The sequence below is a fragment of the Lynx canadensis genome, chromosome E2, assembly GCF_007474595.2.
Source record: "Lynx canadensis isolate LIC74 chromosome E2, mLynCan4.pri.v2, whole genome shotgun sequence".
NCBI lineage: Eukaryota > Metazoa > Chordata > Mammalia > Carnivora > Felidae > Lynx > Lynx canadensis.
Window position 1 is genome coordinate 52,697,964 of NC_044317.1, and position 24,986 is coordinate 52,722,949.

Consider the following 24,986-nt stretch of genomic DNA (forward strand, 5'->3'; position numbering starts at 1 on the left):
AGTAAAAAAGAGCCTCTGGCTGAAGGCACAGCACACACAGACATCCGAGGTGGGCTGGAGCATAGAGTATATAGGAAACAATTAGAACTCGATGCTGGGTACGGAACAACACCGGTCGTGCCGGTGTGGGGACCTGGGAGAGGTAGGGGCCGGTGGGAGCGCCATGAGTCTGCTGGCCCTTGAGGGACGAAGCCGGGGATACAGTACAAAGGGCTCTGAGAATTTGAAGGGAGTGATTCATTTCTTTAGCTAGATTTTTCTTTATAATTATTATAAAAGTAATATATCGAAGTGATGTATCTCACGTGTTTTTAAAAAACCATTTAAAAGTTGATATAAAAGTTTTTAAGTTTCTTTCGTTTGAGAGAGAGAGAAAATACCTGGTTGTTTGCCCCAAGAAATGCGAACGTAGGCAAGGACATTGCAACAGCTTTAGGCAGAACAGCCTGATCTAGAAACAGCCGTGAACAGGGGGATGGATGGATAATCACGCGGGGATTGATTCATGCAGAATTCTACTCAGCTGCAAAAAAGGAAAAAAAATTCGAATATACACGCAGACACCAGGGGATGTCGAGGACGTTATGCTCAGCAAAGAAGGCAGGTGCCGGAGTGCGTTCCATAAGATGAATGTTCTAGAACAGCCAAGACCAGACAGCTCAATTTATGAGGTAAATGCAGGACAGAGGTCACCACTCGGGCAAGGGCGGGGACAGGTTAGGAAGAGACAGGAGGAAACTTTCTGGGGCCGTGGACTCCTGCATATCTTGATGGGAGTTCGGACTGCGTGAGGATGTGCGCTTGTCAAAATTCCCTTAAGATTAAGACATTTCTGGGGTGCCTGGGGGGGGGGGCGCTCAGTGGGTTGAGCGGTCGACTTAGGGTCAGGCCGTGGTCTCGCGGTTCGCGAGTTCCAGCCCCGCGTCGGGCTCTGTGCTGACGGCTCAGAGCCTGCAGGAAATCAGTATTTTTTGGAAGGAGAGGAGAGGGGGAGGGGGAGGGGAGAGGAGGAGGGGAAAGAGAGAAGAAATCTGAGGAGCTCACCCTGTGCCTAATGTTGGCCTGTGCTTCTAAAATTTTCTTTTTTAACGTTTTATTTATTTTTGAGACAGGGAGAGATAGAGTATGAACAGGGGAGGGTCAGAGAGAGGGAGACACAGAATCGGAAACAGGCTCCAGGCTCTGAGCCGTCAGCACAGAGCCCGACGCGGGGCTCGAACACACGAAGCGGTGAGAGCGTGACCTGAGCTGAAACCAAGAGACTGAGCCACCCAGGTGGCCCCTCCCCACCTCCTCCACTTAGATTTTCTAAACAGAAAGACAAATACGCATGTGCCTCGTTAAGCAAGTCTGCCGGACTTAAATGTAACCCCCCCAAGCCCCACCCACGTGAGGTGCTTAACACAGTAGAAATTCAAGGAGGACATGTTTGGGGTCAGGTGCTTCCACCGGTGGTTTCCAAGTCCCCTGAGATGTCTCTGGTCCCACCAGCCAAGGGCAGGGGTGGGGGGGTGGCGAGCACACAGCAGCCACTGCCACTATGATTTAATTCAGAATTCAAGATGCACGGAAGCCAGGACGTGGAAAATTCTAGTCTCACAACTACCCCAGACCCAAACCACTATCCGTCCTTATTTGTGATGCATTTCGAAGGAAGAGGCACACATCAGAACGTTTCATTGGAACCGGTCCCGTATGTGCTCGCGGGATATTCTTTTATTTTTTTTATTGGGAGGGGGAGGGGCAGAGAAAGAGAGAGAGAATCTTCTCAGCCCTAAAGCCCCGAGCCACCCAGACGCCCTAATGGGATTTTCTTTTCTTTTTTAACTTTTTTTTTTAATGTTTATGTACTTATTTATTTTAAATCCTTTTTAAAGTTTTTTAATGTTCATTTATTTTTGAGAGAGGAGAGACAGAGCATGAGCGGGGGAGGGGTGGAAAGAGGGGGAGACACAGAATCGGAAGCGGGCTCCAGGCTCCGAGCTGTCAGCACAGAGCCCGGTGCGGGACCCGAACCCATGTACCTGGAGATCATGACCTGAGTCGAAGTCGGATGTTTGACTGAGCCACACAGGCGCCCCAGTGTTTATTTCTGAGAGACAGAGACAGAGTGCAAGCAGGGGAGGGGCAGGGAGAGGGGGAGACACAGAATCGGAAGCAGGCTCGGGGCTCCGAGCTGTCCGCACAGAGCCAGACAGGGACGCGGCGCTCGAACTCACGAACCACGAGATCATGACCTGAGCCAAAGTCGGACGCTTAACCCACTGAGCCACCCAGGCGCCCCAGTGGGATTTTCTTTTCATACACGATGTTTTACATCACTGATTCTTGGAGGTGGGACACGGGAGAAGGGGAATTTCCGCTCCCTCCTCCTCCCCCTCCTAGTGGGGCCTGACTGATTTTAAGAAGTCCATAGCCAAAGAAATTAGTTACTAAGTATGAAAAGGACTGTGAAAGAAGCCAACAGGATGCTGAGCCGAATAACAATATAACAATGCGCCTGGAAGGGGGGGGGGGTTGTCTCCCGCTTTAGAGGGGGTGGTCTGCATAATGAAAATGTTGCCAAGTGATCTCCCAAAGAGGTGACTCTATAATCCCCCCGCCCCCCAACCCCAAGAGCGGGCAAGTGAAAAGCGCCTGGTTTCTCTCTGGACTGCGGCCAAGGCGTGAGTCATTGCACTGAGAAGGAGGTGCCCAGAGGAGATGGGGAGGCTTGCCCAGATGGGCTCCAAGCTTCTGGAATTTCAGGAGGTGAGGAAAGGCGCTCCCGCCACAGAGAAGGGCCCAGGCAAAGGCATGGGGCTGGGCTGGAGACCGCGCACGGTGTGCCCTGGGAATGAGGCACGGTGATCCCAGCTCCGGGCTCGGGGAGTCTGGCAGGGCTCCCCCAGAGAAAGGCAGGTTGGTCACAGGCCCCCGCCATGAGTCAGCAGGCTGGCTGTTAAAAGCATCCTGCGGCCCGATTGCATTCCTCAAGGGTGTCGCAGGAAGGGGGCGGTGCCCCTGCAGCCCCCCAAATCCCAGCAGCCCCCTCTCTCTCCTCCACTTTGCACAGACCGTTCCCCGCCCTCCTGCTCCCCCCCTCCCCATACTGCTTCCCAGGCCTCTCTCCGGTCCCTTCAGAGGACCCTCCCTTGACTCCCTTGATCTTAAATCGCCACCTTGGGAGAGGGGGGTGCTGGGTGGCTCGGTGGGTCAAGCGTCCGGCTCAGGTCAAGATCTCAGGGGTGAGTTCGAGCCTTGCTTCGGGCTCCCTGCTGACAGGGCAAGCCCGCTTGGGTTTCTCTCTCTCTGTCTCTCTCTCTCCGCCCCTCCTCCCCTCTCAAAAATAAATAAATACACTTAAAATATATCTATATATAATCGCAGCCTTTCCCGCACACTCCCTAACCCCCGCCCACCCCACCTGCCCCCATCACCGTCCGATACACCACATTTAAAACGTTCGGGGTTCATTTTTGTCCACTCAAACACACACCACAGTAGGGCTTTTTGTTTGTTTGTTTGTTTGTCCACCTACTCTGTGCCCCAGCGTCTGGCATACCGTAGGTGCTCAGTAAATCCTCGCGGGCTGAATGGAGCAATTTGACCCCGTCTCGGGCAAGAAGGCCTAAAGCTTCCGGGGCTATGGAGAGCTATCTTTGGACGTCAGACTGGAAGTCCCCTGGAAAAGAGGTCCCTGGTCCCCCCCCACCCCCCCCACCCCCCGCCGCTGCTCATTCTTCAAATGAGACCAGAGAGGCACAGCTTCTGTGTACATTCCTGCATAGCCAAGAAGGACACTGGCCAAAGGGATGTTTTGCTACAAGACTGGATAGTGGACTTTAAGCATTTATATTAAAGAGGCTCGTTAAAGAAAAACATACAGGGGCACTAAAAAAAAAAAAAAAAAAGATGGGGTGTCTGGGTGGTTCCATCAGTTAAGCCTCCACCTTCGGCTCAGGTCATGATCTCACGGTCTGTGAGTTCGAGCCCCGCGTCGGGCTCTGGGCTGACAGCTCGGAGCCTGGAGCCTGCTTCGGATTCTGCGTCTCCCTCTATCTGCCCCTGCTCCTCTCTCGCTCTGTCTCTGTCTCTCTCTCAAAAACTAAGTAAACATTAAGGAAAGAAAAGAAAAGAAGATCATACAGTAAAGTCGATTTGTGGGGGGGGGAGGGGCGTGTTTAGGTTTACGAATTTTAGCGCCTGTATAGATTTGTGTAACCATCACCAGCCTCAGGATACAGAACGGGTCCCATCCCCCCTTTGTGGTCACGCCCTCCGCATCCCTGAATGTCCTCACCGCCCCCCCCCCCCCGCCCCATCCCCACCTCGACTCCTACCCCCACGCCCACATCTCGTCTCTGTACAGCTTTGCCTTCTGGAAAACGTCCTGTTGGTTTCCCGTTGTCGGTTACGACAATTAACCACACGCCCCTGTGGCTGCGAGCGGGTCAGAAGTCTGGATTCGGTGCCACTGCGCGGAGATCCCCGTGTCGGCAGGAGCGCGTCCCTCCTGGAGGCTCTTGGGAGAGAATTCTCCTTCTGTGCCAGCCCCGACAGGCTTCCTGTGGTCTTTGGCTCTGGACTCCTTTTTCTGCCTCCAAATGCAGCCACTCGCATCTTCCTCGTTCCCTTCGGCTTCCGTGATCCTGGCTTCTCTCTCAGCCCCCCTTGCCTCCCTTTTAGAAGGACCCTTGTGATTACATTTAGGGTCCCCTCCCCTGCCCCCAATAATCTCCCCGTCTCGAAACCCTTCCCGTAACCACAGCTGTAAGATCCCACTTTCCCTGCAAATGTAACACACTCATACAGGCTCTGGGGACTGGGATGCGGACGTCTTCGGGGGCCACTGTCACATAGATGGAATTCTACAGGCTGGGGGCCGAGGCGGCGCCTTCGACACGCATCCATGGGTGGTCGTTCTCAGTGGCCGTTTCTCGTCTTTGCCAAGTAGCGCCGCGCAGTGTGGACGTCCCCGTTTGCCTGCGCACCTGCTGGAGGACGTCTGGGGTGTTCCCACTTTGGGGCGATTGGGAACGGTGTTGCTATAAACGTGTGAGTGCGGATATTGGAGTGAACATACGACTTCGTTGCTCTTGGGTGAACACGCAGGAGAGGGAGAGAAGCCGTTTTAAAATGTGGGGGGGGGGTATTTATTTATTAATTTATTTTAATTTTTTTTAACGTTTATTTATTTTTGAGGCAGAGAGAGAGCATGAACAGGGGAGGGTCAGAGAGAGAGGGAGACACAGAATCTGAAGCAGGCTCCAGGCTCTGAGCTGTCAGCACAGAGCCCGACGCGGGGCTCGAACTCACGGACCGTGAGATCATGATCTGAGCTGAAGTCGGACGCTCAACCGACTGAGCCACCCAGGCGCCCCGAATGTTTATTTATTTTTGAGAGAGACAGAGACAGTGTGAGCAGGGAAGGGCCAGAGACAGAAGGAGAGAGAGAGAGAGAGAGAGAGAGAGAGAGAGAGAGAATCCCAAGCAGGCTCCACACTGTCAGCACAGAGTCCGAACTGGGTCTCGAACTCACAAAACCTCAAGCTCATGACCTGAGCTGAAACTTGAGAATCGGACACTTAACCGACAGAGCCCCCCCCTACCCAGGCGCCCCGAGAGAGAATCTGCTTTAAAATCTGCTTACATTAAGATAGTTCAGGGAGGGGCCCCTGGGGGGACTCCGTCAATTAAGAGTCCGACTTTGGCTCAGGTCATTATCTCGAGGTTCGTGGGTTCGAGCCCTGTGTCAGGCTCTGTGCAGACAGCAAAGAGCCTGCCTGGGATTCTCTCGCTCTGCCCCTCCCCTGTTCGTGCTTTCTCTGTCTCTCAAAATAAATAATTAAACGAGAAAAGATGTATAGTTCAGTGAGATATTTTAACATACAGTATATAATGCAATACAGTATGATAATAATATTCCCCAAGGAGTTTAATACTCCCGTGACCAAGGGGAAGCAGGTGAAGACATACTCAGAGAGGTTATGTGAGGTCAAACCCATGTCTCCTTGACCACCCCCCCCATCTGGAACCCCCCACAGCCCCTGCCCAGAAAGAGCACACCTGGAAAGAATCGAATTCGGGGGGCTACCTCATGGCCCTTGGTGGTTAGGGGCCACACCCGCTTGGGTACAAATCCCGGCTCTGCCCTCCGTAGCTGTGTGACATCAGCCCAGTGACTTTGCCTCTCTGTGCCTCCATTCCACATCTGTAACACGGCGATAGAAATACCACCCACCTCCTAGCTTTGTGGAGGGAATAAATGAATTCAGGGCCATCACGTCGTGGGGATCGCTGTGCCAAGGGGGCGCTCTCAGCATTATTTAAAAAAAAAATTTTTTTTAAAGGTTTATTCATTTTTCCGAGACAGAGAGACAGAGTGTGAGCAGGGGAGGGCTACAGAGAGAGGGAGACACCGAATCCGAAACAGGCTCCAGGCTCCGAGCTGTCGGCACAGAGCCCGTCGCGGGGCCCCGAACTCACGGACGGCGAGATCATGACCTGAGCCGAAGCCGGACGCCCAACCCACTGAGCCTCCCCAGGGCGCCCCAGCCTTATTTTTATTTCTTCAACGAATGTTGACTGAAGGGCTTCCCTGCGTATTCGGGTGCTTGGGATACACTGGGAATCGTGGGTATTCGGGTGCTCAGTGTATCGAGACAGAGGGAAACAAAAGAAAACAAACGCCTAAAATCCCTGGTCTCACGGAGCTTACTCGCCAGAAGGAAGGCAATCAACAATGAAAGAAACACGTAAACCTCGAGGGAGGGAGGGAGGGAGGGAGGGAGCCTCTCAAGGGCTCCAGAAAACGACACAGGGGGAGGGGAAGGGGGAGGCTCAGCTGTAAACAGGGCGGGTGGCCGAGGCCTCAGGGACGAAGTGCAGGGGTGATCTCGGAGCACAGGCAGGAGGTGAGGGTGCTAGTCACCCAATGGAAGACAGATCAGTCAGTGCAAGGGCTGTGGGGCAGGCCTGGGCCTGAAGGGCCGGGAGGGTTTCTGACGAGGGAGAGCCAACAGCCTAGTTAGTTTCTAACCAATTCTGAGAACCGACCACGGTGGGTGGGGAGGGGGGGGCGGGGCGCTGGAAGCAGTGAGATCAGCAAGGAGGTGACCCGGTGACCCTGGCTTTTAATGCTTCCTCCTTGTCCAGAAGCCCAGAGAGGTTATTCAAGGTCACAGAGCTAGCTGGTAGCTGAGCCTGAGTTCAAATCCAAGGTTACCCAACCTCAGCCTGTCTGCCTTCCCCACCGTCGCTGCCCCTGGAGATGGTGACGAGGCACCCCACCCCCGGGGGGATCTGAGCTGGGGACCGATGTGCTCATGGCACGGGTCGTGTGCCAGGCACCGGGGATAAAATACTGAATGTGACGGACGCACTGTGGCCTCGCGGCAGAGGGAAGGGGTGAAGGTGCCTTGACAGGTACGGTACCGAGACCACCTAGGAAGGCGGCTGTGTGGCCTTAGGGAAACGCGTTAACCTTTCTGGGCCTCCGTTCCTTCTGGCACGAGGTGATGTTCTCAATACCCGCTTCATGGGATTCTAGAAGTCTGATAGTGTGTGTGTCCTCGGCTGAGAGTCTCTTCACGAGTGGGGGCGCCCGGGTGGCTCAGTCGGTTGAGCCTCCGACTTCGGCTCCGGTCAGGATCTCGCGGCGTGTGGGTTCGAGCCCCGCGTCGGGCTCTGTGCTGACCGCTCGGGAGCCTGGAGCCTGCTTCAGATTCTGTGTCTCCCTCTCTCTCTCTCTCTCTGCCCCTCCCCTGCTCACGCTCTGTCTCTCAATAATAAATAAATAAATAAATAAGTGTTAAAAAAAATTAAAAAAAGAATTTCTTTATGAGTGGCCCCCACCCCCCACCCCCCTGCCTCCTCCCCTGCTGGAGGCAGAGGGAAGTCAGAGGTCTGAGGAGGGCAGAGAAATGGGCAGACCCAGGCTATGCAGGGCGTTGAGTTCCAGGCTGAGGGGCTGCGGCCAGGTGCGGGATGGGCAGGCGGGAGGGACTGGAGGCCACGAGAATGAGGAGGCTGGGTTGAGGGCCCGGAGGGCGAGGAGGAGACCAGAGCTGGATGGGGGCAGTGGGGACAGAGAAGGAGGGCCAGCGCCTGGCACACGGTGGGGTAGAAGGCCTCAGGGCCGATGCCTTGGGCCATTAGACTCTCATGTCCGGGAGGGAGGTGGGGGGGGTCTCCCGAGCAGGGCAGGCCAGGCATCTTCCGGGAGGCCCAGTGGGTCCTTGGCCAGCTGCCCGTCGTGTTGGCCGTGGAGCCCACTGTCTGTTTCTCCTGCAGGCCTCTGACCCAGCTCAATAGTTACCCCCATGCCTCTGCTCCCATCGAGCGACTGCCGTGTGCCTGGTGTGGGGCACGTGGTGTGGGGACACGGCGGGCTCGTCACCCAGCGAGTGGAAAGGTCACCCCGGGGCCAGGTTTGATTTACAAGGTTGGGAGAGAAGGCACACGGCACCTGTTCTAGGACACCCAGTGAGGTCCGGCCACGCGGGAATCGGGGGGGGGGGGGCTCCGTGGCCTCTACACTCTAGCGCAGACGAGGACAGGGGACCAAAGTCTTGGCTGGAGGACTGGCAGATCCCAAGGACCGGAAGGGGGAATGATGCTCAGCGCGCTGGGGAGATTCGGCTGGAGGGTGGGGTGCGTGGGGAAGGGGGGACTGGAACAGAAAACCGTCTGCAGGGCTGAGGTTCAAATCCCAGCCCTGCCTGGAACTTGCTTTATGGTCTCGGCCAAACCACTTCCCCTTCCTAATCTTCCTTTTCTTATCTGTAGCCGTCGTAACACGGAGGGACATCCCAACCCTACCCCGTTCATGCCGTTATTGATCGGATACTGATTCATTTATTGAGCGGTTGTTTGTTCTGGGCTCAGAGGGCACGGTCGTGAGGTTTGGAAAGAGGCCTGCAAAGAGAGCAGACTTTGGGCATCTCTAAAGGCCCGACAGGGGATTTTTGAAGGGCTGGGTACCGAGAACCACTGAGGTGGGGGGAAAAGGTCATAACAAAAGCTCTTTGACTTGACTTCGTTTTTTTCTAGGGAAATCCCTTCCTTCATTCACATGAATGAAGGAACCCCCACATTCATTCAGTTAGTCAAATACTGGCTGAGCACCAACCATGTTCCCCCAGGGCCTCCTGGGGTGGGGCAACGACCCTCGATTTGCAGGTTGTAAACGCTGAGAGAGGGGGGAGGTCTGGGGGAGGAGGACACCCTCATATTTATTCATGTATGCAGTCACAGACTGTTTCAGGGACTCCTGACAGGCACAGGATCCGTTTTCCTGTCGCGTAAACTGGGGAGGAAGTTTCTCCAAGTTGCTGTCAGACCAAAGACTGAAATAGCACTGCCCACTAAAGGGAGCTCGTTTCCGGAGTGGTTATCAGAAGCCAAGCGCTTAACCTAGATTATCCCTTTGAATCCTCAGGTGCGATTAAAACCATGGGGTAGAGATTACTATTATCCTCATTTGACAGATGAGGCAACCGAGGCTCAGGAGGTGAGATCCGCCGCCCAAGGCACGGAGAGAGTCAAGGCCCAGGCACTTGGCCCCCAGTCGGCCTGATGGTAACTGACCACCTCGGAGCGCCCACGCATTGGGCTCATCTGCCTAGCAACCAGTGACATCACCAAGCCCACACCCACACTCAACCTTTGAGGGGGAAATGACGTCATCACTGAGCAGTAAAGTGACTAAAAGGTGCTGAGGGCTTACTGTGTGCCCCTCCTCTGGACACACACAATGCCCAGCGTCAGCTCTATTACTGTGTCTGGCCACGATAATTGTAGGAGGGCCCGGCTGACTCTGGCTGAGGGAGGACTCCGGGTCTCAGGGTTGTGAGTTTGAGCCCCGTGTTGGGTGTAGAGATTACTACTTAAAAAATAAAATCTCTCTTTTTTTAATTTTTTAAAAATTTGTATTTATTTTTGAGAGAGAGAGAGACAGCGTGTGAGCAGGGGAGCAGCAGAGAGAGAGGGAGACGCAGAATCCGAAGCAGGCTCCAGGCTCCGAGCCGTCAGCACAGAGCCCGACGCGGGGCTCGAACCCACGAACTGTGAGATCATGACCTGAGCCGAAGTCGGACGCTCAAGCGACCGAGCCACCCAGGCGCCCCGAAAATCTTAAGAAAGCCCCCAAACAGGAATTCTTGCCCAGATTTATTGAATGCAGGGCTCCATTTTAATATTTTTGTGTCTATTGACGCATTATATTTTCCCACTGTCCTTATTTTTTAACAAAATTAGCAGGGGTTCTCTCTCTCTCTGCCGCTCCCCTGCTTGCCCCCCCCCCAAAAAATAAACAAACATTTGAAAAGAAACAACAGTGGTTTTAAGGTAAATAAATAAATAGTTAAAAAATAAAATTAAGACAGGTGTTTTAATGGGAAGCTTCCCCCCCCCCCCCCCTTAACTGCTTTGTTTATTGGTTCACTGAATACTTTGTTAAAGTAAAACACGGATCTTTGGTCAACAACTCAAGGAATTTTGCAAGGTAGGCATACCGTCACCAGACCCCCATCTGCCCCCACCCTGTCAGCCCCTCCTCCCAAGGATAACTGCCGCCTGCCTTCTAGCACCTTCTACCGTACTGTCTTGTACTTGAACTTCCCATAATTGAAATCATGGGGTCTGGACGGCTCGTGGCTCATCTTTGGCTCAGCCCCTTGTGTTTCCGAGTTTTCGTCCGTGTGGACCCCACCCCTCTTTATATAACAAGAGTATCTATATAACAGCCTCTTTACTATCCCGAAATGCAACCCACAGGCAGTGTAACCTACTTACACACGTACTCCCCCCCCCCCCATTTCAATGTATTGTCCTCCGTGTATTATAGCGGGACACCATCGCAAAGTAGCACGGTGTCGCGGCTCAGAACTCAGATCGAGTTCTGCGGGGGAAGGGAAGCTTACACCGCTCTCGGAAGGGGGTCCTCCTTAAGGCGAGGAACCAATGTGTGGACTCCAAGCCTAGGTGGGGGGGAGGGATGTTGATTTAGGGGGAGGGAGCAAGTGACAGCAACTTGTCTCATTTTGAAAGCTGACAGACCCTCCTAACGTTCCAGAAAAGTGACACAGAGTACCTTTCTGGCTTCATCCCCTTTGAACCTGTGTCTCCTCCTCCCGCACATACTTTCACGCCAGATGCCCTAGGACAGGTGAGGCGGCGATGCGACTTCTGGGAATTCTGGGAGTTCCTGCGGCCAGCCGGCCTGCACGAATGCGACCACGCTCCCTGACTGCGGACCTGATAAATACCCCCAGGGAAACTCAGTAAAAAGTATCCCCACCTCTGTGTCACCTTACTGGTTTTTTTTAATGGTTATTTATTTTTGAGAGAGAGAGCCCGTGGGCACCCAAGTGAGGCAGGGGCAGAGTCAGAGGGAGACAGAGGGTCCGAAGTAGGGGAGGGGCAGGGGAGGGGGCGGACAGAGGATCCAAAGCTGGCTCTGTGCCAGGTCCCCCAAATGCCCACCCCCTCTCCCATGCCAGGGGCAGGAGACCCCCCGGGGGGAAGCTCCGGGTGGAAAGACACAGTGGGGTACGTGGATTGCTTTTAAAACAGCTCACCCGGGAAAATGTTACTTCCGGGCATGGCCCTGTGGTCGCTTGGTGGGGCTTTTTCCGGAAAGGCAGCTCAAGTGAGGGGCTGAAGCCTAACACTGTTTCAGTTGCAGGGGTGGGGGGTGGGGGTGCCTGGCTGGCTCACTCGGTAGGGGTGCCACGCTTGAGCCTGAGGGTTGTAAGTTCAAGCCCCGCCTTGGGGTGTAGCGATTACTTAAAAATAAAATCCTGAAAAAGAAAATAAATAAATAAAAGCATGTGTTAATTTCTTTAAAAAAAATTAAAAAAAATAAAATCCTGGGAGCACCTGGGTGGCTCAGGCTGTTGGGTACCGGACTCTCGATTTCGGCTCAGGTCGCGATGTCCCGTTTCATGAGTTCAAGCCGCGCGTTGAGCTCTGGGCTGGCAGTGGGGATCCTGCTTGGGACTCTCTCTCTCTCTCTCTCTCTCTCTCTCTCTGTCCCTCCCCCACTTGTGCCCGTTCCTTCTCTCTCTCAAAATGAGTAAATAAACCTAAAAAAAATGAAAAGGGCATCTCAGCCTCATGGTGACCCCTGGATGGGGTTTCATAAACGGGCTTTGCCAGCCCTGTGGCCTTGCACAAAAGAGTGGGCACGACACATAATTTCTGTGGCTTCGATTTCCTCGTTGGTAACATGGCGGGGGGAGGGGGTGACTTCGCCTCTCCCTCGAGGGTTGGGGCAAAGAATCGATATAAGGAAAGCACTTAGCCCCACTTTGCAGATGTGAAGTGTTCCATGTTCCACCGGCTGTGTGGCTTTGGGAAAGTCACCCAACCTCTCTGTGCCTCGCTCTCTTCATTCCTAAAAGGGGGATGCTAATCACTGTCACCGCATAGGATTGTTGTGGGGTTCTGGTAAACCATTCCCAGTTGGCAGATGAAGAAATGAGGTTCAGGGAAAGTTTGTCGCCAGGATTCTCTAGCTAGGGGGGTACCCCTCCCGTCTCCCCGCTCACCGTCCCTCCTGCCCTGAGATTTCTCTGCCCCCCCCCCCCCCCCCCGCGCCTCCGTGGGTGACCTCAGTCCTCGTCTCCTCCCCAGTCCTCACGGTGTCTCCCCCATATTCCAACAGCCAGAACTTGTCAGGCGAATACTTCAGGTACAAGGGGATCCCCTTCCCCGTGGGCATCTACTCACCCGAGAGCATCCGCAAGGTCGAGAACGCTGATGTGCAGGACGACGACATCTTCATCATCACCTACCCCAAGTCAGGTACCTGCTGGGAGGGGTTGCTGGGGGTGGGGTGGGGAGGTGGCCACAGAGGCTGAGACGGGCGCACCCAGGGGAAGGAGGCAGAGGAAAGAGTGGGGGGGAGGCCTGAATCTGCTCAGAACCTGGAGCTTGGGCGTTTGCACTGGCGGACCCCTCCGCTAGGTGTCGCTCTTCCCCCCCCACAACCAAGTGGGCTCATCGCCCTCGGGGAAGCCTTCCCGGGGCCTCCGGGGCTGCAGCACCTGTCCCCACCCTGTCCCGCTCTATCCCCTTAAACTCGCCTCTACTCTTCTTCTCAGCCCTTGTCGCCACCGGCCACTGGGCTGTGTTTTTGGTTGTTGATTTAGCCTCCGATCTCCCCCCCACCCCCCACTAGAACATGAGCTCTTGGAGGACAGCTTAGTGTGCCTGGATCGCGGCTGTATTCTTGGAGCCTAAGTCGGTGCCTGGCACCCATTCAGTAAATATTTGCGGAAGGAAGTGGGGGCGGAGGGAGGGACGATCTTCATTTTCTCCCTCCCTCCCCGAAACGCTGCTTATTCTCTGCCATGGGTGCAGACGCGGCTGTGAACTGGGGAGACATTTGTCAGTTTCTCGGGCGAGACAGGCTTTACGTAAACCGGCGCTCACTCCTTTGACTATATAATTAGGGTTGGGGGGGGGGTAACCTCGAGGAAAGGTGCAGAGAGCGTTGAATGTAGGTAACAAGAGACCGTCTGGGGGATGAGCGCAGGCTTTGAGGGGGAGAAGATGTTCCTGCCGAGATCTGGAAGCCGCAGAGGCGTTTGAGTGGGAAAGGGTGTCCTAGACGACGGAGGAATGGCACACGCCAAGGCCCGGGGGTCGGGGGAGGCTTGAGGGAATCGAAGGAACAAGAGGGGATCAATGAGGCTGTGGTGCAGGGGGCAGTGGAAGAGGCTGGGAATGGGGGCAGGGGGCGCCCGGAGGATGAAACATCCCTACTTCATGTCTTTGTCAGAATGTGTTTGAAAATTTTCAAAATAGGGCTCTCCGATAGAGTTCTGTGAGGGGTCCTTTTGGAGATATTCACGTACCATGTGGTTTATCCATTTTAAAGTGTACGGTTCAGGGCACGTGGGTGACTCAGTCAGTTAAGCGTCTGATTTCGGCTCAGGTTATGATCTCACGGGTCGCGGGTTCGAGCCCCGCACGGGGCTCTCTGCTGTCAGCCCAGAGCCCGCTTCAGATCCTCTCCCCTCTCCCTCTTCCCCTCCCCGCTTGTGTTCTCTCTCTCTCTCTCTCTCTCTCAAACAAATAAACATTAGGGGGCGCCTGGGTGGCTCAGTCGGTTAAGCGGCCGACTTCAGCTCAGGTCATGATCTCTCAGTCCGTGAGTTTGCGCCCCGCGTCGGGCCCTGTGCTGGCAGCTCAGAGCCTGGAGCCTGTTTTGGATTCTGTCTCCCTCTCTCTGACCCTCCCCTGTTCATGCTCTGTCTCTCTCTGTCTCAAAAATAAATAAAACGTTAAAAAAAATTAAAAAATTTTTTATTAATAAAATAAACAGATAAACATTAAAAAATCTTTACAAAATAAAGTGTACAATTCTATGGCAGTAACGTATTCACGGATTTGTGCAACACGTCACCACAATCCATTTTAGAACGTTTAGAACAAGATACCCATCAGCCATCACTCCTCAAACCCCACCTCCCCGACCCCAAACCTTAGGCAACCATTAACCTGCTCTCTGACTATGGATTTGCCTTCACGTCTGACTTCTTTCATTTAGCATGTTTTGGGGGCTCATCCATGTGGTAGCGCGGGTCAGGGCTTTGTTCCTGTTTATGGCCAAGTACGGTTCATACTATTTTTCTTTCTTTCTTTCTTTCTTTCTTTCTTTTTTAACGTTTATTTATTTTTGAGACAGAGAGAGACAGAGCATGAACGGGGGAGGGGCAGAGAGAGAGAGGGAGACACAGAATCTGAAACAGGCTCCAGGCTCTGAGCTGTCAGCACAGAGCCCGATGCGGGGCTCGAACTCACAGACTGCGAGATCATGACCTGAGCCGAAGTCGGCCGCTTAACCGACCGCGCCACCCAGGCGCCCCATTTTTTTTTTCATTTTTTTAATGTTTAGTGACTTTTGAGAGACAGAGAGACAGAGCATGAGTGGGGGAGGGGCAGAGAGAGAGAGAGGAAGACGCAGAATCTGAAACAGGCTCCAGGCTCCGAGCCGTCGGCACAGAGCCCAACGCAGGGCTCGAACTCACGAACCGCGAGATCATGAACTGAGCTGAAGTTGGACACTTAACCGACTGAGCCTCCCAGGCGCCCCCTGGGCCTACCGCTTTTTTGTTTATTCATTGGTCAGTTGATCAACACTTGGGTTGTCTGCGCTCTTTGACGGTCAGGAGTAATGCTTCTAGGAACATGGCCATTCATTTCCATTTCCCTCAGAGTTCTAAGTTTTGAGAGACACATACGGTCATACAACCCCCATCGCAACCAAGATACAGAACCGCTTCCTCACCCCCAAAATCCCTTGGCACCCGTTCGTGGTCTGCTCCTCCCTCACCGCCAGCCCCCGGCAACCATGGCGGCTTACCCCCCCCCCAAGTTTTGCCTTTTCCAGAATGTCACACAGATGGGCTCATACTGTGTGCATCTTTGGAGACCGATTTCCTTCACTCAGCATATTCTACTTTCGATTCATCCAAACTCTTGGATTTTTTTTCTTTTCTTTTTTTTTTTACTGCCGAGAAGTATTCCATTCTATGGATGGACTGTGGTATATCCATTCATCTCTTGAAGGACATTGGGGTTGTTCCCAGATTGGGGTAGGTATGAATGAATACACCTGCTATGAAGCTTTGTGTGCAATTCCACGCATGCAGATGTGTTTTCATTTATCTTGGGTAAATCCTTAGGAATGAGACTGTTGAGGGGCACCTGGGTGGCTCAGTTGGTTAAGTGACCGACTGCGGCTCAGGTCACGATCTCTTGGTTCACGAGTGAGCCCCACGTGGGGCTCTGTGCTGACGGCTCCGAGCCTGGAGCCTGCTTCGGATTCTGTGTCTCCCTCTCTCTCTCTCTCTCTGACCCTCCCCCGTTCATGCTCTGTCTGTCTCTGTCTCAAAAACAAACATTAAAAAAAAAATTTTTTTTTAAACAAGTGAGGGAGGATTAAACTACCAAGAGGTGAAGAGAGCCCCAGGGGACACAGGAAGGGTCACTGGGGGCCCGCGGCACTGCTGGCCGCTGTCCGGTCACCAGAGCAGCAGGGAAGGGCCCGGGAGAACCTGGAAGGGAACCCCGTCCTCCTGCCGGGCTCCTCCAGCGCCCTCTACTGGCCGCTGCCGGAGAACCGTTCACAGGGTCCGACCCCAATATCCCGAAACAGGGCAACCAAGAATGAATTTGGAGGCGAGAGGCAACCCATTAAGAACCCGGGCGGGGTTATTGTTAGAATCCAGGGAACTAGAGGGGCGCCTGGCTGGCTCAGTCGGCGGAGCGTGTGATACTTTGACCTGGGGTTCGTGGGTTCGAGCCCCACGTTGGTCACGGAGATTACTTAAAAAAAAAAAAAACCCACAGAGAATCCAGGGCAATATGATACTAATGACAGGTGATTGTCAATGTTATTATTTTTTTCTATTTCTCATCTGACCTGCCTATATCCTCGTGGAATCCGGACGTGTGAACTGGGCCATTTGATGAGATCCCTTCCTGCTACGTGACACACGGGTGTCCCCACAGAGATCAAGGGGCTCCTCCCGAGAAGGGGCAGTGAAGAGAGCTGAGATTTTAAGTCCAGATGCCTGGATTTAATTCCAGCTCCCTCTGTGTTTGGACACGATGCTTCTGTCCTCATCCGCGAGCCGCGGAATCTCAGACACGAAGGCCTGCTAGAAGCTTCTGTGTCATTTCTTCAAACTCCAGTTGGTGGAGGGATGGAGGGAAGTTGGGGGAAATCCAGGCTGCCTCAGGCATTCCGGCTCCTTCCATCTCATGGCTTGCCATCCCCGGGAGCCCCAGTTTCCACTGGGGCCCCGCATCCAGCCAGCAGAGAGGGAAGAAGAGAGAGTGGCGGGGGGAGGGGGGGACACGTAGGAGGTGTTTATGGGCCAGCCCTGGAAATGGCTGCCACCTGCACTTCCTTGGCCAGAACTCGGTCACACGGCCCCACATGTAGCTGCCGGAGAGGCCGGAGAAGTGGGGTCCCCTCACCTCCCTGGTGGGGAAAGGAAATGGGGTCGGTGGACAGCCAGCCGGTCTCTGTCACTTCCTCGCCTTGCCGCCAGCTGTGAGGCTCTGGGCCGTCAACCTCCGTAGCGAGTCGCCCTGTAAAGCCCAACACGACTCTGTCTGTTCCCCCCCTCCTCTCCCCCGCACCCGTCCCCGCCCTTTGATTGATTGGCCCAATTTCTCCTGACAGGGACCAACTGGATGATTGAGATCCTCAGCTTAATCCTAAAGGACGGGGACCCATCCTGGATCCGCTCGGTGCCCATCTGGAAGCGGGCGCCCTGGTGTGAGACCATCCTGGGTGCCTTCAGCCTCTCGGAGCAGCCCAGACCCCGCCTCATGAGTTCTCACCTCCCCATCCAGCTCTTTGCCAAAGCGTTCTTCACCTCCAAGGCCAAGGTGCAGGAGGAGGGAGGCGTGTGGGGGTGGGGGAGCGCATAACTAAGGGGTGAATTCAGCACGGTATTTACGCAGCACCTACTATGTGCCTGATCTAGAACGGCAGTAAATAAATGCGCAGCAATGCCTGCCTCGCAAGCCCACATTCTAAAGGGTGGCAGGCCGAGAGAATAAAGAAGAAAAGTCTCCTCGTGGGCAAAGGTGATGACTTCACGAACAGCCCGCAGGGGTGGGCGAGGAGGGCAGAGCGCGCAGGCGGGAGGCAACGGTGGGCCCCACGGCGTGGGAAGGGGTGGCCCGCGCGGAGGTGAAGAGAAGAGGCTGAGCTGGGGTTGTATGTTGAAGGCGGAACCAGCAGTAGGATTTGCTGGCAGATGGGGCGTGGGTGTGAACCAGATGAGTCAAGGGTGACTCTAGGGCGTTTGGTTTGAGCAACTGGGAAGATGATGCTGATGTCAACTGACTTGGGGAGGCCGGGAGAGAGGCTCGGGGGAAGGCGGGAGCTCTGTCGGGGCCCGTGGACGTCCAGGTGGAGGGTTGCCAGCGGGCAGTGAGGCAACCGAATCAGGATTCGATAGGACACGCGTCTCTGGAATCGGCTGGTCGACCCAGAGGTGGATGGGGCCGTTAAAGGCAGGAGACTGGTCGCATCACCAAGGAAGCGAGTGTAGACAGAGGAGCCCCCCGGGACCACCCCCCCCCCCCCCCGCCGCCCGGTCAGGCTCACGGCTTTGCTGCGAGGAGGCCCAGATCTCGGCCAAGCTGCTGCACCCACGGCCGCAGAGAATCCCAGCAAAAGGACCGAGGCTAAAGTCAGTGGCGGAAGGAGGCGTGTGGGTCAGCGTCCAGGTGTCTGTCCCAGAGCAGAGCTGCCTGACCCTCCCGGCAGCGACATGGGATGACACGCGAGCCTTGGCATCCGGGGTGTTTGTCGGGGCGGACCGCCCGGGTGGCTGACCGTGGTCGTGGGGAAGGAGACGGTGGCCAGGAAAGGAGCCATCTGGTGGGGCTGACGCAGGCTTGGTTGTGGAAGAGGAAGGAAGCTGTAATCAGCTAGGAGCCAGGGAGCCGGAGCCTTGAACGCCAGGCCCAGAGGCGAAGAGGGTCAGTCAGTGCCTCTCACCTTGATCAACCCCATCCTGAGCCCCCCGTGCCTTCCTCCTCCTGTTTTATGTATTCAGAGAGGGGTGGGGAGGCGCAGAAAGAGAGGGACAGAGAGAGTCCCAAGCAGGCTCCATACTGAGAGCACAGAGCCCAATGTGGGGTTCCATCTTGCCAACCGTGAGATCATGACCTGAGCCGAAATCAAGAGCCGGACGCCCAACCGACTGAGCCACCCGGCGCCCCCCCCCCCCACACCGTCCTCCGGTCTTAATTCCCTTGAAGCCAACCTGTCACCCCGCCTGGTCTGGGAACAGTCCCCGTGTCCTGCTGGAATGTGGCTGCAGGGAGGTCTCCCCATCCTCTGGGATGAGATGAACTTGATCTAAGCCACTGTTGGCGGGAAAGTCCCCTGAGAAGTCTACCCTGAGGCCTTCCTGCTGCAGGCCCAGAAACAGAGAAGGCTTGGGGGCATGCAGTCTTTGGGGTGGGGTCCTGCCTGTGTGCGACACCTTCTCCCCTCTCCCCAACACCCATACGCAGGCGATCTACATGGGCCGGAACCCCCGGGACGTGGTGGTCTCGCTGTATCATTACTCCAAGATCGCCGGGCAGTTGAAGGACCCCGGCACACCTGACCAGTTCCTGCAGAACTTTCTCAAAGGCGAAGGTGAGGACTGGGGCAGAGTGGGGGTCCGGAAGGGGTGCCCCTCTTGGTCAGGAAGGGGGCAGGGGAGGGGGTAAGAAGGAGAGAGAGAGGCAGGGATACAGGGCGTGATTGACAGTGAAGGCGACAGGTGTGTAAGAGACCGAGCGACGATGACAGACACAGCAATGGGGAGAAAGAAGTGGAGAGAGACTGAGAGGCCCAGAGTGAGCAGGAGACAGAAGGAAACGGAGACAGACAGACAGACACACAGATACAGAGAAGGGAAGAAACAGAGACAGAAAATCAGAAAAGGGGCAGAAACAGAGAGAGATGGGGAGACAAAGGTTCTCTCTCCGGGGGCCAGATGTGGGGGGGGGGGCTTGGGGGAGGCATCCAGCCCCGAGGTACCATGCCCGGGGCCATGTGGGGGGCTAGTCAGGCCCCCCTGGTCCCCCAGCGGGGGTGGCCCTGCTGCCCGGCCCTCATCCACCTGCCCCTCCGCCCCGCAGTGCAGTTTGGCTCCTGGTTCGACCACATTAAGGGCTGGATTCGGATGAAGGGCAAAGAGAACTTCCTGTTCATCACCTACGAGGAACTGCAGCAGGTGATCCCGCGCCCCCACCCCCACCCGGCCCCTCCCTCCCCCTCCCCTCCTCCCGCCCCCTTCCCTTCCCCCAACACACCAGGTACCGGGGGCACAGCGGTGAACAGAGCAGAGTCCTGAGCCGGGGAGCAGGAGAGGGGCCATGGGCAAACAAAGAAAACAGATGGCAGCTGGAGAGCAGAGAGAAAAGGCAAGGCGGAAAGGAAGATAAGGAATGTGTGGGGGCACAATTTTAAATAGGGTGGTTGGGGAGGCCTCCGGGAGAAGATAACACTTAAGCAAAGATCTGGAGGTCAAGGACGACCCAGGGGGATAGCTGGTTGGGGGGGGGGGGTCTCAGGCAGAAGGAACCCGCCAGTGCAAAGGCCCTGAGGTGACAGCACACGCTTGATGTGTTTCCAAGGGGAGCAGAGAAGGATGTGGCCAGAGCCGCCCGAGTGGGGGTAGGGGTGGGGGTGGGAGACAACAGCAAGGACCTTGGCTTTTCTCTGAGGAGGTGGGAGCCAGGGGTGGGCCCTGAGCAGGCGAGGCGGTAGGAAAAGCACGGAACCGTGGCGCGTGGGGAGTGAGCTCCAGGGATGGCTGTGGCCTGGAAGGCAGAAGGAAACAGCCTTTGGAGTTAGACGGGGATCCTGTCTGGACCCCACCAGACGTCCCCGGAGCAGGCACCTGGGAGGGAGATGCCTTCCGGCTGGGGCAATCAGGGAGAGTTCCCTGGAAGAAGTGCCGTGTCAGAATGCCCACTGCTTTGCCCCGCTGCGAGGAGGATGCCGTAGGGAGCCCCCGGCATAGCACGACCGTCTGACAAGGTACCCCAAAGTGTTAATATAGTGCGCAAAGTAAAAGCGACTAGGTCCCGAGGCAGGACCTGTGGGATCGGCAATAACGAGAATACCACGCACCAAACACCTCACTTAATCCTCAGCGTGTGGACGGGCGAGTCACAGATTAGCTAGAACCACCTACAGCTGCCCGTATTGGACCCGTTTGGATCTGCAAAAAATATAATTGTAAAGGGTGCCCCCCAATATTGTTCGTACCCCCGTTTTATGGAGGAGGAAGCTGGGGGACAGTTGACAACCTGCCTGAGTCTTTTGCCCACCCCGGTAAACGTCTTTTGATGGAAAGGTCCAGACAAGATGATGTTTGGCGTTAACCGCCACCCCCCCATCCCCCCCCCCCCCCCCCCCCGCTTTGTTTTGTTTGGTTTTGTTTTGTTTCATCCAGCTTTTTTCTCCAAAGCCAAAAACTGGGCCATGCAGCCTGGCAGAGCTTCTGGGCTGCCCCTGGCGTGTGAGGAACTGCACGCATGTTAGAATTTCTGGGACACGCCGGTGGTTCAAGAAGATAAAGGGATGTAGGGTTGCGAAACCAGGAATGGCCTGGAAAACCGGAGCCGTGGGGCCGGCGGCGCTGACGAGAAGGCTAACTGTCCTGGGCACTAAGTATCAGGGAAGGCGGCGAGACAGAGGAGGGAAGCGTGGGCTTCGGGCACGGAAGTCTGAGTTCCTCCCTAGCTGTGTGACCCTGGACGAGTGTCTTCCCCTCTCTGGGCCTCCATTTACTGACCGGGGTAATGACACCTGTCTGCAAGGCTATTGGCGGGCTTGGCACAGATATACGAAAGAGAGAGAGAGAGAGAGAGAGAGAGGGTGAGGGGCAGAGAGAGAGAGAGGGAGACAGAAGTCCCGAAGTGCGCTGACAGCACAGATGTGGGGCTCAAACCCGTGGACGGTGAGATCGTGACCTGAGCCGAAGTCGGACGCTCAACGGACTGAGCCCCCCAGGCGCCCCTCAATCCACGTGGCCTGAACGATCGATCGTTGCCAGGAGGAGGGTGATGTTTGAGCTGTATCTGGGTGGGGAAGTTTGCCTGGTGGAGGAGGGTGCCAGGGGGCATTCTCGGCCACCCCGCCCGCCAAGGCTGCAGGGAGGAAAATGCAGGGAATGGTTAAGTTCTGGAATTAGAGGCCAGGCCAGGCCAGACCACTTCTGTCCTTGAAAGCCAGGCCTGGGGGCCGGGACTCTTGTCCCAGGGCACAGGGGGGCCGGGAGCAGCTTTGGGTGTGGGCGCCTGGAGGCAGGGAGGCCAGGGAGGAGGCCGAGTCGCGGGTCCATGGGGAGAGGACAAGGCAGGCCCAGGGCAAGGGCGCCGAGAACAGAGGAGGGGATGAGCAGAGGGAGACTGACAGGGGTGTGGGGGGAGGGGGAGTAATAGAGGGGAGGCCGGGCTGGGAAGCCGGTCCTGTGACCCAGTGAGTGAGGCTGCTTTTCCGGGATGGGCACCCGGGGGGGAGGTGCAGATCTGGGGCACAGACAGGCTGACCCCCACTTCTAACCTGAGTGGGGGGTGATTGTGCACCAGCTGCCCAGCTGACCTCTGCCCCGGCTCTGCCCCTTCCCTCCCACCCGCGGAACCCTCCGAAACCCCCAGCCTGAGAAAACGCTCGGAAGCCATCGCCCCATCCCTCGGCTCGGTGGTGGGGAAACTGAGGCAAAGCAGCAGAGCCACCCAGACGGCTCTGGGTCGGGGACTCGGACATCCAGATTCTGGGTCTGGTGCTCCTTCCTTGCCTGGGGTCCCCTCCCTCCGCCCGGCCTCCCTGACCCCCCTCCCCGGCCCCCGCAGGACCTCCACAGCTCCCTGCAGGACATATGCCAGTTTCTGGGCCGGCCGCTGGGCAAGGAGGCGCTGGACTCCGTCGTGGCGCACTCGGCTTTCGGCGCCATGAAGGCCAACGCCATGTCCAACTTCACTCTGCTGCCCCCCAGCCTGCTGGACCAACGCCACGGCGCCTTCCTCCGGAAAGGTGCGGGGGCTCTGGGGTTCCAAGGCTCACCCGGCCACCGCCTGGCTGTGCACCTTGGGGCGGTCGGGTCACCTCTCTGGGCCTCGGTTTTCCCAGCTGAAACGTGGGGTCGCTCCGAGCAGCACTGCCTTCCCAAGGTCACGAGGGACCCCCCCCCGCCCCCCCTCCCCCAGGGCTTAGCACAGGGCCGGCATCCAGAGAGCTCCAAACGGCGACAAAACGGCCCTGTCCAAGGCCACAGCCAGGACCGAACCGTCCTGAGGCCATATAGAGTCTTAGTGAATCGTTCTTAGTGTTAAGGTTCAGCCCAGAAAGATTCAAGTGCTCGGATTACGGGAAGGGGGGGAGGGAGTGTCTTCGTTCCTATTCCTGCTACAAGACCACAAACTTAGCGGCTTAACACAACCCACGTTTATTCCCTTACAGCTCTGGTCAGAAGTCCCAAATCAGTGTCCCTGGGTTAAAAATCCAAAGTGTCAGGGGGACGGGTCCTTCTGGAGGCTCCAGGGGGGAGAATCTGTTCCCTGCCTTTTCCGTTTCCAGCCCCACACGGACTGCTGGGCTCCTCGCCCCTCACCGGTCTTTCCGATCAGAAGGGTGGCAGTCTTCCAATCCCAGACTCTAAGCCTCCCGCCTCTCTTGCTTTTTCTTTTTCTCCCTATGTTTGTTTTGAGAGAGAACAAGAGGGAGCAAGCGGGGGAGGGGCAGAGAGAGACAGGGAGAGGGAGAGAGAGAAAGAGAGAGAGAGAGAGAGAGAGAGAGAGAGAATCCCAAGCAGGCTCCACACCGTCCATGGGGGGGGGGGGCTCGAACTCACAAACCATGAGATTGTGTCCTGAGCCCAGATCAAGAGCCGGACACTCAACCTGACGGAGCCACCCTCCCTCTCCCCCCAGGCGCCCCTCCCCCTCTTCTTTTTTTTTTTTAATTTTTTTTTTCAACATTTATTTATTTTTGGGACAGAGAGAGACAGAGCATGAACGGGGGAGGGGCAGAGAGAGAGGGAGACACAGAATCGGAAGCAAGCTCCAGGCTCTGAGCCATCAGCCCAGAGCCTGACGCGGGGCTCGAACTCACAGACCGCGAGATGGTGACCTGGCTGAAGTCGGACGCTTAGCCGACTGCGCCACCCAGGCGCCCCAGCCCTCCCCCCCTCTTCTTATAGGGACCCTTGTGGGTCTGCCTGGATAAATCTCCATCCTTAACCAATGACACCTGCAAAGTCCCTCTTGTAAGGTCACATATTCATAGGTTCCAAAGACCAGGACGTGGACATGGGGGGGGGGGGGGGGGGGGGATTATTCAGCCTATCACAGGGAGCCCCACCCCCACCCCTCACTAGGGGGCGTCATGTAATTCAAAATACTGCCATCCAAATGACATTGGCCCCAGGTGAGAAGCACGAGGCCGGCCCGGAGGGCCCCCTGCGCCCGCCTGGGCCCGTGGAAGGGGCAGAGGTCACGCCCCTCGCCTGCTGGGTCGCCACGAGGGTTAAGGAGGGAAACCGAGGAAGCCAGGGCCACCCTTCCGCGCGTTCCCTGGCACGGGCGTGTGGGTACATTCCCAATGGGCAGAGCCATCACGGAGGTAGCGTGGGTGTTGTAGGAGCCCCGGAGTGAGGAGGCCCTTTTCCAGCCAGGGAGGTTACGGACAGGGAGCCAGGAAATGCTGGAGCGGGAGGGGAGGGGGAAGTTCTGGGCAGAGCGATTTAAGGGGTCAGGGGGTAAAGCTGGAGGAGGAAGGCAACAGGTCTACTGAAAGGAGAGGCGGGGTGGGGGGGCGGAGCCAAGGGAAGGAGGGGGCAATACGGGTGCCCAGGGGTCTGGCCAGGTGACTGGAGGCCAGCGTGAGAGGCAGCCATCAGTAGGAGGTAAAAGGGCAAAAACGTGGAGATGAAAAGGGAGCGGGGAGGTGCTCCTGGCCAAGGCCCGGAGGTGGGAAAGAGGGTGCTGGGATGTGGGGCGCGGGGGATGACCCCGCCGGGCCTCACCTCGCCGCCCCTCCCTCCCCTCGCCGCCCCTCCCTCCCCTCCAGGGGTGTGCGGCGACTGGAAGAACCACTTTACGGTGGCACAGAGCGAAGCCTTCGACCGCGTCTACCGGGAGCAGATGCGGGGACTGCCCACCTTCCCCTGGGACGACCCGGAGGACGCCAGCCCGGACCCCGATCCCAGCCCCACCCCAGCCCAGGCCTCCGAGCACCCCCCGGACCTGTGACCTTGAGAATAAACGCATCGCTCCTGCCCCGACTCTCGATGCGCTCTGGAGGCGGCGCGCCGGTGGACGGCCGGCAGGGGGCGCGCGAGAGGAGGAGGCCGCCGGGGTGGGGGGACCCCCACGCTGGGCGCCTGGCTCCCCCAGGGAGTCTGAGGGAGGAAGGGCCCAGGACTGGATTCCTGGGTCTGCGGCTAGGCTGTGAAAATGCAAGA

At 56.5% G+C, this 24,986-nt stretch overlaps 1 protein-coding gene across 1 annotated transcript in view; it reads left to right on the forward strand.

The window, feature by feature from the left end:
- Positions 1–24,800, forward strand: part of SULT2B1 (sulfotransferase family 2B member 1) — a 25,615-nt gene extending 815 nt beyond the window's left edge. Inside the window, exons 2-7 of the mRNA XM_030299032.2 lie at positions 12,650–12,789; positions 17,186–17,394; positions 19,039–19,165; positions 19,654–19,748; positions 22,378–22,558; positions 24,593–24,800. Coding sequence (XP_030154892.1) covers positions 12,650–12,789; positions 17,186–17,394; positions 19,039–19,165; positions 19,654–19,748; positions 22,378–22,558; positions 24,593–24,774 — 934 coding nt within the window. The 3' untranslated portion in view covers positions 24,775–24,800. The remainder of the gene's footprint in view (positions 1–12,649; positions 12,790–17,185; positions 17,395–19,038; positions 19,166–19,653; positions 19,749–22,377; positions 22,559–24,592) is intronic.
- The last annotated feature ends 186 nt before the right edge of the window (positions 24,801–24,986 follow it).